The 17737-nt window shown below is 42.2% G+C and overlaps 1 protein-coding gene across 2 annotated transcripts in view; it reads left to right on the top strand.

Moving 5' to 3' along the window:
* Positions 1 to 207: 207 nt before the first annotated feature.
* LOC120047845 (synaptopodin-like) overlaps positions 208 to 17737 on the top strand; it is a 30319-nt gene continuing 12789 nt past the window's right edge. The window contains exons 1-2 of one of the 2 annotated variants that reach the window (XM_038993394.1): positions 208 to 615; positions 874 to 1224. In XM_038993394.1, coding sequence (XP_038849322.1) covers positions 1020 to 1224 — 205 coding nt within the window. In that variant the 5' untranslated portion in view covers positions 208 to 615; positions 874 to 1019. The other variant, XM_038993393.1, reaches the window with a different exon arrangement.

The following is a 17737-nucleotide window of genomic DNA, read 5'->3' as shown; positions in this document are numbered from 1 at the left end:
AATGTATGTGACTCTCACACAGGAAGCCATCTGGATGAGATATCGATTCTAAATATACAGTTGAAATATCGGCCAGCGAAGCTCGGCGAATCCTGACTGCTCTTAGCAGAGACCTTTCTAGAGTGAAATGCTGTTTCTCACTTTGTCCGAACGAAACAGCAGGAAGCTCTGAAACCTGTCCACCCCCTGTCACCCCCTTCTCGGCGTTGTTGAGTAACGGTCTTCCAAGATAAAGAGCTGCTCGCTTTCTCAACAAGAAAAATGATCTGTCTAGTAGAGATTGCAATGCAGTCAACAGGCATGTTTTGGTGGCTGGACTAAGAAAGAAAAACAAAAGAAAGATTGAAAGAAAAAGGGGGAGGAAGAGACGAGAAGCGTCTGGGTTTTGGAGAAAAGAGAAAGATTTAAGAGGGAGGGAAGACAGACAACAAACAGAAATAGAAAAGTTTGATGTTTTATCAGTCTTTCTTCTTCAGCTGGAGATTTGCAGTAGAGCACATCGTTATTGTGAAAAGCGTCTTGGCTGTGGTCCATGGGAACTGATCCAGCGTGCTCTGTGTCTGTGGAACTCCCAGCATGCTCTAGTCTCCCGGGAGGTCCCTGATAATGTTTCTGGTAAGTCCTGAGTAATACTGTGTAGTAACAGTGTGTCAGAACCAGAGGCACACTTCTCCCGTCCGTCAGCCTCCCTCCCTGCTAGCTACAAGACTAAAGGACTAAAGGAAACATTAAGGAGGATTACTGCAGGAAGAGAAATGTCCAGCGGCAGGAGAAGCAACATGGAAAGCTAAGATTCTCCTTATCCCCAATGGTGATTCTCTTTTTTCTCTCCAAACGCTCCACAAAAACGGTGATCCTCAAACTGACATACAGACCAAGCCAGGCAGGGCTGCAGACAATCTGGGTAGAAGAAGAGACAGAAACTGTGGAGCAAACCAGAGGAGAAGCAGAGGAGCTCCAGAACTCCCCAGCAGAGCAGCAAAGCTCCCCCAGATCGAGGCACCGTCCTGGGGGTAGAGATGGAGACGGAGAGGGGTCATATGTCTGTGAGGAGGGGGGTAAGCTGGAGCCCAGGTGGGGGGAGGAAGCCCCTTCAGGGAGGGAAGGTCAGGGATGTGGACACCGGCAACAGAGAGAGCAATGCATCTCGGGAGAGGCGGGACTACAGAGGGATCAAAGGACAGGTGACATCGACCTCCACCAATCAGCTGGCTCGGAAAACCAGTAAGTTGGATGTTTATTCTGTTTACATGGCTTTTGGTTTCTAGTTAGTCTGTAGTTAGTCTGGCTTCTTTTTGGATTTCAGGAGCGTGGAACATAATGGAACTACAGCGATGTGAATCTGAGATTCAGTAGTTGAAATCAATGACAAAACAGTCCGTTTCAACAAACTGTTTTGAAGTGATGACAGAGACATATACAGAGGTAGAGGTATATACAGAGGTATATACAGAGGTAGAGGTATATACAGAGGTAGAGGTATATACAGAGGTAGAGGTATATACAGAGGTAGAGACATATACAGAGGTAGAGGTATATACAGAGGTATATACAGAGGTAGAGGTATATACAGAGGTAGAGGTATATACAGAGGTAGAGGCATATACAGAGGTAGAGGCATATACAGAGGTAGAGGCATATACAGAGGTAGAGGTATATACAGAGGTAGAGGCATATACAGAGGTAGAGGCATATACAGAGGTAGAGGTATATACAGAGGTAGAGGCATATACAGAGGTAGAGGCATATACAGAGGTAGAGGCATATACAGAGGTAGAGGCATATACAGAGGTAGAGGTATATACAGAGGTAGAGGTACATACAGAGGTATTTACAGAGGTAGAGGTATATACAGAGGTAGAGGCATATACAGAGGTAGAGGCATATACAGAGGTAGAGGCATATACAGAGGTATAGGTATATACAGAGGTAGAGGTATATACAGAGGTAGAGGTATATACAGAGGCAGAGGCATATACAGAGGCAGAGGTATATACAGAGGTAGAGGCATATACAGAGGTAGAGGTATATACAGAGGTAGAGGTATATACAGAGGTAGAGGTATATACAGAGGTAGAGGCATATACAGAGGTAGAGGCATATACAGAGGTAGAGGCATATACAGAGGTAGAGGCATATACAGAGGTAGAGGCATATACAGAGGTAGAGGTATATACAGAGGTAGAGGCATATACAGAGGTATGGGTTGGCAGGTAGCCTAGTGGTTAGAGCGTTGGACTAGTAACCGAAAGGTTGCAAGATCGAATCCCCGAGCTGACAAGGTAAAAATCTGTCTTTCTGCTCCTGAACAAGGCAGTTAACCCGCTGTTCCCCGGTAGGCCGTCATTGTAAATAAGAATTTGTTCTTAACTGACTTGCCGAGTTAAATAAAGGTTATATAAAAAAATATATACAAATCTGTTCAAAAGTTTGGTGTCACTTAGAAATGTCCTTGTTTTTGAAAGAAAAGCAAAAAAATGTGTCTATTAAAATAACATCAAATTGATCATAAATACAGTGTAGACATTGTTAATGTTGTAAATTACTATTGTAGCTGGAAACGGCTGATTTTTTATGGAATATATACATAGGCATACAGAGGTCCATTATCAGCAACAACCACTCATGTGTTCCAATGGCACGTTGTGTTAGCTAATCCAAGTTGATCATTTTAAAAGGCTAATTGATCATTAGAAAACCCTTTTGCAATTATTTTAGCACAGCTGAAAATTGTTTTTCTGATTAAAGAAGCAATAAAACTGGCCTTCTTTAGACTAGTTGAGTATCTGGAGCATCAGCATTTGTGGGTTCGGTTACAGGCTCAAAATGGCCAGCAACAAAAACTTTCTTCTGAAACTCATCAGTCTATTCTTGTTCTGAGAAATGAAGGCTATTCCATGCTAGAAATTGCTAAGAAACTGAAGATCTCGTACAACGCTGTGTACTACTCCCTTCACAGAACAGCACAAACTGGTCTAACCAGAATAGAAAGAGGAGTGGGAGGCCCCGGTGCACAACTGAGCAAGAGGACAAGTACATTAGAGTGTCTAGTTTGAGAAACAGACACCTCACAAGTTCTCAACTGGCAGCTTCATTAAATAGTACCCTCAAAACACCAGTCTCAACGTCAACAGTGAAGAGGCGACTCCGGGATACTGGCCTTCTAGTCTGAGTTGCAAAGAAAAAGCCATATCTCAGACTGGCCAATAAAAATACAATATTAAGATGAACACAGTCACTGGACAGAGGAGCTCTGACTAGAAGGTCATCATCCCGGAGTCTTCAATTCATCTTACTGTATTCCCTATTTAGAGATGAGTAAGTTTAGAGTTGAAAAGAAAACGAGAACAGAAAGAGAGCAGTAGACAATATCTAACACGCAGCTGATCACTCCTGGGTTAGAGACAGTAAACTAATCACTCCTGGGTTAGAGACAGTAAACTAATCACTCAGCTGATCACTCCTGGGTTAGAGACAATCACTCAGCTGATCACTCCTGGGTTAGAGACAGTAAACTAATCACTCAGCTGATCACTCCTGGGTTAGAGACAGTAAACTAATCATGCAGCTGATCACTCCTGGGTTAGAGACAGTAAACTAATCACTCAGCTGATCACTCCTGGGTTAGAGACAGTAAACTAATCACTCAGCTGATCACTCCTGGGTCAGAGACAGTAAACTAATCACTCAGCTGATCACTCCTGGGTTAGACACAGTAAACTAATCACGCAGCTGATCACTCCTGGGTTAGAGACAGTAAACTAATCACTCAGCTGATCACTCCTGGGTTAGAGACAGTAAACTAATCACTCAGCTGATCACTCCTGGGTCAGAGACAGTAAACTAATCACTCAGCTGATCACTCCTGGGTCAGAGACAGTAAACTAATCACTCAGCTGATCACTCCTGGGTTAGAGACAGTAAACTAATCACTAAGCTGATCACTCCTGGGTTAGAGACAGTAAACTCCACGTTACATCAGAGATGGATAAACGCTCGATGAAACATCTGTTTCGACCACCGTAAAAATGCAGACTGGGTTACCCTGACACACACACACACACACACACACACACACACACACACACACACACACACACACACACACACACACACACACACACACACACACACACACACACACACACACACACACACACACACACTACAGAGTTACAAGACATTGTAATGGGGAACTAACTACAGAGTTACAAGACATTGTAATGGGGAACTAATTACAGAGTTACAAGACATTGTAATGGGGAACTAACTACAGAGTTACAAGACATTGTAATGGGGAACTAACTACAGAGTTACAAGACATTGTAATGGGGAACTAACTACAGAGTTACAAGACATTGTAATGGGGAACTAACTACAGAGTTACAAGACATTGTAATGGGGAACTAACTACAGAGTTACAAGACATTGTAATGGGGAACTAACTACAGAGTTACAAGACATTGTAATGGGGAACTAACTACAGAGTTACAAGACATTGTAATGGGGAACTAACTACAGAGTTACAAGACATTGTAATGGGGAACTAACTACAGAGTTACAAGACATTGTAATGGGGAACTAATTACAGAGTTACAAGACATTGTAATGGGGAACTAACTACAGAGTTACAAGACATTGTAATGGGGAACTAATTACAGAGTTACAAGACATTGTAATGGGGAACTAACTACAGAGTTACAAGACATTGTAATGGGGAACTAACTACAGAGTTACAAGACATTGTAATGGGGAACTAACTACAGAGTTACAAGACATTGTAATGGGGAACTAACTACAGAGTTACAAGACATTGTAATGGGGAACTAACTACAGAGTTACAAGACATTGTAATGGGGAACTAACTACAGAGTTACAAGACATTGTAATGGGGAACTAACTACAGAGTTACAAGACATTGTAATGGGGAACTAACTACAGAGTTACAAGACATTGTAATGGGGAACTAACTACAGAGTTACAAGACATTGTAATGGGGAACTAATTACAGAGTTACAAGACATTGTAATGGGGAACTAACTACAGAGCTACAATACATTGTAATGGAGAACTAACTACAGAGCTACAATACATTGTAATGGGGAACTAATTACAGAGTTACAATACATTGTAATGGGGAACTAATTACAGAGTTACAAGATATTGTAATGGAGAAACATAACAGAAAACGTTGATGTAATGACTCTGTAACAAACTATAGTTAGTAGATGCAGTCAATTCAATTAAAGTCTATAGTTCACCTGATTGGAGAGTAAACATAACGTATAAAGTACAGGCAAACAACAAGTTTTAACCCTGTGTTTAGTAGTGTTTTCCAACATCCAGGTATCAGACAGTGTCTGGGCGGAGTTTTAACTCTGTGTTTAGTAGTGTTTTCCAACATCCAGGTATCAGACAGTGTCTGGGCGGAGTTTTAACCCTGTGTTTAGTAGTGTTTTCCAACATCCAGGTATCAGACAGTGTCTGGGCGGAGTTTTAACTCTGTGTTTAGTAGTGTTTTCCAACATCCAGCTTTCTGACAGTGTCTGGGCGGAGTTTTAACTCTGTGTTTAGTAGTGTTTTCCAACATCCAGGTATCAGACAGTGTCTGAGCGGATTTTTAACTCTGTGTTTAGTAGTGTTTTCCAACATCCAGCTTTCTGACAGTGTCTGGGCGGAGTTTTAACTCTGTGTTTAGTAGTGTTTTCCAACATCCAGGTATCAGACAGTGTCTGGGCGGAGTTTTAACTCTGTGTTTAGTAGTGTTTTCCAACATCCAGCTTTCTGACAGTGTCTGGGCGGAGTTTTAACTCTGTGTTTAGTAGTGTTTTCCAACATCCAGGTATCAGACAGTGTCTGGGCGGAGTTTTAACTCTGTGTTTAGTAGTGTTTTCCAACAACCAGGTATCAGACAGTGTCTGGGCGGAGTTTTAACCCTGTGTTTAGTAGTGTTTTCCAACATCCAGCTTTCTGACAGTGTCTGGGCGGAGTTTTAACCCTGTGTTTAGTAGTGTTTTCCAACATCCAGGTATCAGACAGTGTCTGGGCGGAGTTTTAACTCTGTGTTTAGTAGTGTTTTCCAACATCCAGGTATCAGACAGTGTCTGGGCGGAGTTTTAACCCTGTGTTTAGTAGTGTTTTCCAACATCCAGCTTTCTGACAGTGTCTGGGCGGAGTTTTAACTCTGTGTTTAGTAGTGTTTTCCAACATCCAGCTTTCTGACAGTGTCTGGTCGGAGTTTTAACTCTGTGTTTAGTAGTGTTTTCCAACATCCAGCTTTCTGACAGTGTCTGGGCGGAGTTTTAACTCTGTGTTTAGTAGTGTTTTCCAACATCCAGGTATCAGACAGTGTCTGGGCGGAGTTTTAACTCTGTGTTTAGTAGTGTTTTCCAACATCCAGGTATCAGACAGTGTCTGAGCGGAGTTTTAACCCTGTGTTTAGTAGTGTTTTCCAACATCCAGGTATCAGACAGTGTCTGGGCGGAGTTTTAACTCTGTGTTTAGTAGTGTTTTCCAACATCCAGGTATCAGACAGTGTCTGAGTGGAGTTTTAACTCTGTGTTTAGTAGTGTTTTCCAACATCCAGGTATCAGACAGTGTCTGAGTGGAGTTTTAACTCTGTGTTTAGTAGTGTTTTCCAACATCCAGGTATCAGACAGTGTCTGAGTGGAGTTTTAACTCTGTGTTTAGTAGTGTTTTCCAACATCCAGGTATCAGACAGTGTCTGGGCGGAGTTTTAACCCTGTGTTTAGTAGTGTTTTCCAACATCCAGCTTTCTGACAGTGTCTGGGCGGAGTTTTAACTCTGTGTTTAGTAGTGTTTTCCAACATCCAGCTTTCTGACAGTGTCTGGGCGGAGTTTTAACTCTGTGTTTAGTAGTGTTTTCCAACATCCAGCTTTCTGACAGTGTCTGGGCGGAGTTTTAACTCTGTGTTTAGTAGTGTTTTCCAACATCCAGGTATCAGACAGTGTCTGAGTGGAGTTTTAACTCTGTGTTTAGTAGTGTTTTCCAACATCCAGGTATCAGACAGTGTCTGAGTGGAGTTTTAACTCTGTGTTTAGTAGTGTTTTCCAACATCCAGGTATCAGACAGTGTCTGGGCGGAGTTTTAACCCTGTGTTTAGTAGTGTTTTCCAACATCCAGCTTTCTGACAGTGTCTGGGCGGAGTTTTAACTCTGTGTTTAGTAGTGTTTTCCAACATCCAGCTTTCTGACAGTGTCTGGGCGGAGTTTTAACTCTGTGTTTAGTAGTGTTTTCCAACATCCAGCTTTCTGACAGTGTCTGGGCGGAGTTTTAACTCTGTGTTTAGTAGTGTTTTCCAACATCCAGGTATCAGACAGTGTCTGGGCGGAGTTTTAACTCTGTGTTTAGTAGTGTTTTCCAACATCCAGGTATCAGACAGTGTCTGAGCGGAGTTTTAACCCTGTGTTTAGTAGTGTTTTCCAACATCCAGGTATCAGACAGTGTCTGGGCGGAGTTTTAACTCTGTGTTTAGTAGTGTTTTCCAACATCCAGGTATCAGACAGTGTCTGAGTGGAGTTTTAACTCTGTGTTTAGTAGTGTTTTCCAACATCCAGGTATCAGACAGTGTCTGAGCGGAGTTTTAACTCTGTGTTTAGTAGTGTTTTCCAACATCCAGCTTTCTGACAGTGTCTGAGCGGAGTTTTAACTCTGTGTTTAGTAGTGTTTTCCAACATCCAGGTATCAGACAGTGTCTGAGCGGAGTTTTAACTCTGTGTTTAGTAGTGTTTTCCAACAACCAGGTATCAGACAGTGTCTGGGCGGAGTTTTAATTCTGTGTTTAGTAGTGTTTTCCAACAACCAGGTATCAGACAGTGTCTGGGCGGAGTTTTAACCCTGTGTTTAGTAGTGTTTTCCAACATCCAGCTTTCTGACAGTGTCTGGGCGGAGTTTTAACTCTGTGTTTAGTAGTGTTTTCCAACATCCAGCTTTCTGACAGTGTCTGGGCGGAGTTTTAACTCTGTGTTTAGTAGTGTTTTCCAACATCCAGCTTTCTGACAGTGTCTGGGCGGAGTTTTAACTCTGTGTTTAGTAGTGTTTTCCAACATCCAGCTTTCTGACAGTGTCTGAGTGGAGTTTTAACTCTGTGTTTAGTAGTGTTTTCCAACATCCAGCTTTCTGACAGTGTCTGGGCGGAGTTTTAACTCTGTGTTTAGTAGTGTTTTCCAACATCCAGCTTCCTGACAGTGTCTGGGCGGAGTTTTAACCCTGTGTTTGGAGAGAGGTTAAGTCCTATTCATGTTCATGTTCAACCCTATGGGCAGCACACTTCTATGGAAAATATTAATTGTTGTTCAATATTTTGCTCATCAATGATTGTGTTTCTATCTCTTGCCTTGGTATAGAGTCTGAGATTAAATAGACTATGATGTTGAGCTCCTATCACATGATGTTGAGCTCCTATCACATGACGTTGAGCTCCTATCACATGACGTTGAGATCCTATCACATGACGTTGAGCTCCTATCACATGACGCTGAGCTCCTATCACATGACGTTGAGCTCCTATCACATGACGCTGAGCTCCTATCACATGACGTTGAGCTCCTATCACATGACGTTGAGCTCCTATCACATGACGTTGAGCTCCTATCACATGACGCTGAGCTCCTATCACATGACGCTGAGCTCCTATCACATGACGTTGAGCTCCTATCACATGACGTTGAGCTCCTATCACATGACGTTGAGCTCATATCACATGACGTTGAGCTCCTATCACATGACGTTGAGCTCCTATCACATGACGTTGAGCTCCTATCACATGACGTTGAGCTCCTATCACATGACGTTGAGCTCCTATCACATGACGTTGACCTCCTATCACATGACGTTGAGCTCCTATCACATGACGTTGAGATCCTATCACATGACGTTGATCTCCTATCACATGACGTTGATCTCCTATCACATGATGTTGAGCTCCTATCACATGATGTTGAGCTCCTATCACATGACGTTGAGCTCCTATCACATGATGTTGAGCTCCTATCACATGACGTTGAGATCCTACCACATGACGTTGAGCTCCTATCACATGACGTTGAGCTCCTATCACATGACGTTGAGCTCCTATCACATGACATTAAGATCCTATCACATGACGTTGAGCTCCTATCACATGACGTTGAGATCCTACCACATGACGTTGAGCTCCTATCACATGACGTTGAGCTCCTATCACATGACTTTGAGCTCCTATCACATGACGTTGAGCTCCTATCACATGACGTTGAGCTCCTATCACATGACGTTGAGCTCCTATCACATGACGTTGAGCTCCTATCACATGACGTTGAGCTCCTATCACATGACGTTGAGATCCTATCACATGACGTTGAGATCCTATCACATGACGTTGAGCTCCTATCACATGACGTTGAGCTCCTATCACATGACGTTGAGCTCCTATCACATGACGCTGAGCTCCTATCACATGACGTTGAGCTCCTATCACATGACGTTGAGCTCCTATCACATGACGTTGAGCTCCTATCACATGACATTGATATCCTATCACACAGCAATACTGTACCTTATACCCATACTTTCAAATATATTAAATAGGCTACAGGTTTATTTACTTTCAAGCATGTTTTGCTGTTAAACGAGCATAAAAATGTTTTGTAGCAGGAATAAACCAGACATGTCAGAAAAGAGACAAGTCCTCCAATATGATTATGATTTAGTCCTATATAATAATAGAGACATGTCCTGTAATGTGATTATGATTTAGTCCTATATAATAATAGAGACATGTCCTGTAATGTGATTATGATTTAGTCCTATATAATAATAGAGACATGTCCTGTAATGTGTTTATGATTTAGTCCTATATAATAAGACATGTCCTGTAATATCATTATGATTTAGTCCTATATAATAAGACATGTCCTGTAATGTGATTATGATTTAGTCCTATATAATAATAGAGACATGTCCTCCAATAGGATTATGATTTAGTCCTATATAATAATAGAGACATGTCCTGTAATGTGATTATGATTTAGTCCTATATAATAATAGAGACATGTCCTCCTAATGGTAGGCTATACCATTATTATTATTATTGTGAATCAAATACCTCCATTTCCTTCATAAGAACAGTAGTTGTTTATACTCATGGTCTGAGTTTTGCGTTTAGTTCAACATTGATAAATAACCTCTGGCTTTGGCAATGTAAACATATGTTTCCCAATTCCAAGGAAGCCCTTTTGAATTGAGAGAGTGAAAGACTCAGGTCAGACCAGAGTGAGAGTAAAGTTACGACAGTGGGGGGGGGGGGGGGGGGGGGGGGGCTCATTGCCAAGGGCCAAGTTGTGTCTCTGCTGGAGGAAAGCAAAAGAAGTTCATGTCCCTCCCCGCAGGTTGAAGCCCAGAGAGAAGGACTCTGGAGTTCACAGAGGGCAGACAGAGAGGGACCACCTGGAGAGGACAGACAGAGAGGGAACGCTTGGAGAGGCCAGACAGAGAGGGAATGCCTGGAGAGGGCTGACAGAGAGATGCCGCCTGGAGAGGGCAGACAGAGAGGGAACGCCTGGAGAGGGCTGACAGAGAGGGAACGCCTGGAGAGTGCTGACAGACAGACAGACAGACAGGGAGGCAGACAGGGAGGTAGGCAGGAAGAGATCTGAGTCACCTAGCCCCGACGAGAGAGAGAACGAGAGAGAGAGAGAGAGAGTAGGCATGTGGACAGGAAGGCACTCCCCTCTCTCTCTCCCTTCCTCCCTCCACACATAGAGAAAAGAAGGTCAGGTGCCTAACCTAACTTTCTCAAAGGGCCTAGATGATCTCCCTATGGTCTAACCCACCAGCTGTACAAATGGTCTTTACCTTCTGGTACCTGGTCTAACTCAACATGGTCTCTACCTTCCTCTGATACCTGGTCTAACTCAAAGACAAACAGCTGAGACTGATCTAGTGTCAGACTCTACATATCCAGTTCTCTGCTGCCAATGACTGGAACGAACTACAAACATCTCTGAAACTGGAAACACTTATCTCCCTCACTAGCTTTAAGCACCAGCTGTCAGAGCAGCTCACAGATTACTGCACCTGTACATAGCCCATCTATAATTTAGCCCAAACAACTACCTCTTTCCCTACTGTATTTATTTATTTTGCTCCTTTGCACCCCATTATTTCTATTTCTACTTTGCACATTCTTCCGCTGCAAATCTACCATTCCAGTGTTTTACTTGCTATATTGTATTTACTTCGCCACCATGGCCTTTTTTTGCCTTTACCTCCCTTATCTCACCTCATTTGCTCACATTGTATATAGATTTATTTTTCTACTGTATTATTGACTGTATGTTTGTTTTACTCCATGTGTAACTCTGTGTTGTATGTGTCGAACTGCTTTGCTTTATCTTGGCCAGGTCGCAATTGTAAATGAGAACTTGTTCTCAACTTGCCTACCTGGTTAAATAAAGGTGAAATAAAAAAATAAAAAATACAATTTCAGAAGACGTTACAGGATGAGAGTTGTTGGCAGCGAATTAACTTTTTTAAATGATCATGTTTCCATGGTTAATTAATGATTTTGAGAGCAATTTTTTGTAGCATGTAACATTATTATGATATATTTTTAATACATTTTACCTTTATTTAACTAGGTAAGTAAGTTAAGAACAAATTCGTATTTACAATGACGGCCTACCGGGGAACAGTGGGGTTAAAAGCCTTGTTCAGGGGTAGAATGACAGATGTTTATCTTGTCAGCTCAGGGATTCGATTCTGCAACCTTTCGGTTACTAGTCCAACGCTTTAACCACTAGGCTACCTGCCGCCCCAGCTACGCACATTGGATACGTTTTCATATTTGAAAACAATGTTAAAGTTTGGCAGATTGTATCATCCCCCATATGATGTCTACACCTCACTGGTGATCTAGGGGCTTTATGTGTTTATCTTTCTGGTTTCACTCGTATTCTGAGTGTCATATGTATTCAATCTGAAATACAGGCTAGTTTTGGAAATGTAAAATCATCTACTCATCTCTATGATGGCACTATCCAACCTCTGGAACTACACAAACTCACCACTCTACTCTGTCTGCGCCACAGTCAATGTGAAGTCAGTCAGTTTGTGTGTGTGTGTGCGCTGGACTGGATGGAGGCGAGTTGAGCCTGTGCTGTGCGCGCTGTAGGGACCAGCAGTTTTTGCAACGAAAACGAAATCCGATCCTCTGTCGAGCAGAGCAGCAGAAGGGGGTGTGGGGGAAGCAGATACAGTTAAATTGGAAAAGCTTGTGGAACGGTAACTAAAGAGCGGAGGTCTCTGACTTTTAAAAAGGTAAGGAAAGACTAAAAGGAAAAAGGGAGTGGTAAAGTTACTTTGTAACTTCCTCATAGAGCAGAAAACTATCAGTAAATGTATTTCCAACCTAAACTCTGAAGTTTTCCTTTGGTTTTGAAAGCTAGAGAGAAGTTGAAGCGTTTTGTAACTTAGAATGTGCATTTGCTTTATTTATCCAGGTATGTGCGGTGAAATAACGTTTATGGATGTTTTATGGACTTCCCATATTGTAACTTTTTCTCCAGTAAATGGGCATCGATTCATACTTGATGAATGTTCCACCATGTGATGCGGTAATTTAATGTAGTGGAAAATTGAATCCTCGCTATTTCGTGGCCATATGACATCTGTGATTTCTGTCCGAAGTGTAATCTACAATATGATGATGGTTTAGAACATGGCAGAAACGGTTAGAAAAACGGTTGTCTGTCATCATAGTTCAGCTTTGCACTCGTCACTTTTGGGCATTTTTATTTAACCTTTTTTTAACTAGGCAAGTCAGTTAAGAACAAATTCTTATTTACAATGACGGCCTAGGAAAGTGGGTTAACTGCCTTGTTCAGGAGCAGAACGACAGATTTTCACCTTGTCAGCTCAGGGATTCGATCTTGCAATTTTTCGGTTACTGGTCCAACGCTCTAACCACTAGGATACCTACCGCCCCGTTTGAGTTTAACAGATTAACCAAATAACGGTCATTAAATTCCCAAATCCTGACCATTTATTAAATTGCAATGCGCACATATAACTCAGTGTGTCCTACCATTGCACAAGGCAAACGTCAGGAGATGATCTATTTTGGTCGTCAATATTTCATTATCATATCAGAATGCTCGTGATTGGTGGTTTGTGTGTTTGCGCAACTATGCGTCACCTGATAGGTGTTGTGCATCCCAAATGGCACCCTATTCGCTACATAGTCCACTCTCTCTCTCTCCCTCACACCCCCCTCTATCACTCTAACTCTCCTTCCCCCTCTCTCTAACTCTCTCTGACCCCCCCCCCCCCCCCCCCCCCCCCCCCCCCCCCCCCTTCAATTCAATTTCAATTTAAGGGGTTTATTGGCATGGTAAACATATTCACATTGCCAAAACAAGTGAATTATGTAATAAACAAAAGTGCTCTCCCTTTGTGGGTTAAGTTAATTAAGGTCTAGATCCAGCCTGTAAAATCTAAAACACAGATGCAGATTATTCCTGGTCTGGTCGGCTGGCTGTAAACTGTAGTTGGAAGGATCATCATGACATTTAATGAAAGACCCACTCAGAGCCAGGAAGATCTGCCTTTAATATGAACATACTGGGAAAGCTAAGTGTGTCCCAAATGGTGCCCTATTTCCTATATAGTGCACTACTTTTCCACAGGGTTCTGGTCAAAAGTAGTGGACTACAGGTAGGGGATAGGGTGCCATGTGGAATGCGGCCCCCCAAGTCAGAGTTTGGAGCCAGCTGGTTGGCTGCTTTAGTCGTTGTTGTGATTGGCTAGGACACCGTGGTTCCCATCAGTCGATGTACAGTAGCTGTCTGGATGGTCGTGATGTGGAGAGAGGTTGAAGGTTTGCCTGTCTGGATGGTCGTGATGTGGAGAGAGGTTGAAGGTTTGCCTGTCTGGATGGTCGTGATGTGGAGAGAGGTTGAAGGTTTGCCTGTCTGGATGGTCGTGATGTGGAGAGAGGTTGAAGGTTTGCCTGTCTGGATGGTCGTGATGTGGAGAGAGGTTGAAGGTTTGCCTGTCTGGATGGTCGTGATGTGGAGAGAGGATGAAGGTTTGCCTGTCTGGATGGTCATGATGTGGAGAGAGGATGAAGGTTTGCCTGTCTGGATGGTCGTGATGTGGAGAGAGGATGAAGGTTTGCCTGTCTGGATGGTCGTGGTGTGGAGAGAGGTTGAAAGTTTGCCTGTCTGGATGGTCGTGGTGTGGAGAGAGGTTGAAAGTTTGCCTGTCTGGATGGTCGTGGTGTGGAGACAGGTTGAAGGTTTGCCTGTCTGGATGGTCGTGGTGTGGAGAGAGGATGAAGGTTTGCCTGTCTGGATGGTCGTGGTGTGGAGACAGGTTGAAGGTTTGCCTGTCTGGATGGTCGTGGTGTGGAGACAGGTTGAAGGTTTGCCTGTCTGGATGGTCGTGGTGTGGAGAGAGGATGAAGGTTTGCCTGTCTGGATGGTCGTGGTGTGGAGACAGGTTGAAGGTTTGCCTGTCTGGATGGTCGTGGTGTGGAGACAGGTTGAAGGTTTGCCTGTCTGGATGGTCGTGGTGTGGAGACAGGTTGAAGGTTTGCCTGTCTGGATGGTCGTGGTGTGGAGAGAGGATGAAGGTTTGCCTGTCTGGATGGTCGTGGTGTGGAGACAGGTTGAAGGTTTGCCTGTCTGGATGGTCGTGGTGTGGAGAGAGGATGAAGGTTTGCTGCGGTGCCAGCTGTGTCAGGGGTGTTGTTTTAATAGTGAATCACAGTCGGCGATGGTGATGGCGGAGTTGGATCTGTATTCCAGTGAATCACAGTCAGAAGCACAGTTCGAGATCTTCACCTAATTAAACCAGGATCTCAAGAATAGAAAACAGAATAGACATGGTATGTGTATGTATAACCCGGGAAGATACGTGATTACAATAGTCAGTGAGGGATTGTTTGTGATTGGCTGTTGTAGCGATTGATCAGAATAACACACACACAATCTACATTCCCTCACATTCCAGTCAGTGAATGCATGAAACGCCTCAAGGAGGGATATTTTAGAGCAGTATTCCAGCCTCAGTGCAAAGGCATTTCCAACTTTCCTCCAGGATACTGGTGATGGAGAGGTACATAGACCTGTGGCTGAAATGGAGAGGTACATAGAGCTATGGATGAAATGGTTTATGATTAATAAAGAGTTGATCTACAGCCTTGAAGACATTATAAAGTCATGCCTGAGACTCAGAGACTGACTGAGGCAGTGATTTAGTCCCAAATAGAACCCTATTCCCTATCCTATTCCTTACACAGTGCCCCATAGGGCTCTGGTGAAAGTAGTGCGCTATGTAGGGAATAGGGTGCCATTTGGGAACGCTGACAGGGAATGTTCTGGGCTGCTGAGGAATGCTTGGTGAGGGACCAGATGGTAGAGAGGAAATACTTTCTCCTGTTCTGAACGGAGCTCTTAAACTCGGACAATGAACCAAGCCTCCATTTTCAACAGAAACACTGTTTTTTTTAAAAATATTTTTAAAAATCATATTGTCTAAATAATGAGCCACAGTGCCAAGTCGTCATAGTCAACATATTATATTACTGAAAAATAGTTGATTTGTCTGAAATGCCTTCCTCATTGCTAAACCTGAACCTTAAATGTCCCATACAGCCATTTTTATCTGAGTAAAACATTAAGTACCTTAATGTGTTTGTTTTCAAAAGAATTGGCAAAAAGGAACAAAAATAGCTTCTTAGCAAAGAGCAATTTTGCGAGGAGTGGTCTGAGAGGGTAGGGTAAAACTTAAAACTAGCTTTTATTGGCAGAGAGGTTTGAAACTCTTTCTTATTGGGTCTATAAACTCATTTACAGCATGGTGATGTCACCATGGAAAGCCCAAAGCTTCATTCCATCAAAACAGGCTGAAATTTCAGGCAGTTTTACACTAAAAGGGCATTATCATAATTTTCACAATTTCACATTATTATTCCAACCTCATAGTGTGGAAATATATATATATATATATATTATATATATAAATACATAAATATTTATATAAAACACAGGAAAATCACGTTTTTGACTGCACTGGGATTGTAGCCCTTTCCTGAAACCAAATGACCTAGTGTCCTTATGGGTGGAATGTTAATTTATTTTAACTCAGAAAATCCAGCGTTTTGTGTCAAACAGTTTTGTTATATTTCAGTCCTCTGTGATGTATATAAAGTGTAATATTGGGATGCAAACTCAAAATGTAATACATTTCATCTCTATATCTGACATGGTACAGGTGTCTTCTTTTCTTAAGCCCATAACCATGTGTGTGAGGTGTACACTTTTGTTTCAAAGTAGATTTGTTTAAGACTACCCAGAAACACTCTGTGTGACCCTGATTTAGCCCACTGCAGTAAAAGGTTCAACCTAAGACCTGTAGTATTTGTTCAACTTTTGTCGAGCAGGATGTTCTCTTTTGTGAAAGTGTTTGTTTGAACATTTTCTCTAACTGTCCACAGTCTAGTCTGAGCTACGTCTTACCAGTGGCAGTCTGAACAGTGAAACACCAAACCAGTCCGTGAACTAACTAACTAACTAACTAACTAACTAGATAACTAACTAGATAACTAACTAACCAACTAGATAACCAACTAACTAGATAACCAACTAACTAGCTAAGTAGCTAACCAGCTAACTAGCTTTCTATCTATCTATCTAACTAACTAACTCCCTCCCACCACATTTGGTTGGAGGGATTACACAGTACAGCACCAGGTAACGATAACCATATGTAGCCGAAACAATTATGTGGCTTTTTAAATAGTACAGCTACACTGCCCTCAGAATGTTTAAATAGTACAGCTACACTGCCCTCAGAATGTTTAAATAGTACAGCTACACTGCCCTCAGAATGTTTAAATAGTACAGCTACACTGCCCTCAGAATGTTTAAATAGTACAGCTACACTGCCCTCAGAATGTTTAAATAGTACAGCTACACTGCCCTCAGAATGTTTAAATAGTACAGCTACACTGCCCTCAGAATGTTTAAATAGTACAGCTACACTGCCCTCAGAATGTTTAAATAGTACAGCTACACTGCCCTCAGAATGTTTAAATAGTACAGCTACACTGCCCTCAGAATGTTTAAATAGTACAGCTACACTGTTTTCAAACCCCTTGACTTTTCCCACATGTTGTTGTGTTACAGCCTGAATTTAAAATGGATTAAATTGAGATTGTGTCACTGGCCTACACACAATACCCCATCATGTCAAAGTGGAATTATGTTTTTTGTAATTTCTACAAATTATTAAAAAATGAAAAGTTGAAATTTCTTGAGTCAATCAGTATTCAACCCTAAATAAGTTCAGGAGTAAAAATGTGCTTAACAAGTCACATAATAAGCTGCATGGACTCACTCTGTGTGCAATAATAGCGTTTAACGTAATTTTTGAATGACTACCTCATCTCTGTACCCCACACATACAATGGTCTGTTAAGGCCCTCAGTCGAGCAGTGCATTTCAAACACAGATTCAACCAGAAAAACCATGGACATTTTATAGTGCCTCACAAAGAAACTCACCTATTGGTAAATTTTTAAAATATTTATTAAAAAAAAGCTTTACAAATATCTCTTTGAGCATGGTGAAGTGCATGGTGGCTGCATCGTGTTATGGGTATGCTTGTCATTGCCAAGGAATAGGGAGTTTACTTTAGGATAAAAAACGTAATAGAGCTAAGCAGCAAAATCTT

This window comes from Salvelinus namaycush, chromosome 5 (assembly GCF_016432855.1).
Source record: "Salvelinus namaycush isolate Seneca chromosome 5, SaNama_1.0, whole genome shotgun sequence".
NCBI classification, from domain to species: Eukaryota; Metazoa; Chordata; class Actinopteri; order Salmoniformes; family Salmonidae; genus Salvelinus; species Salvelinus namaycush.
Note: the sequence above shows the minus strand (reverse complement) of the source record. Positions and strands in the feature narration are given on the sequence as shown.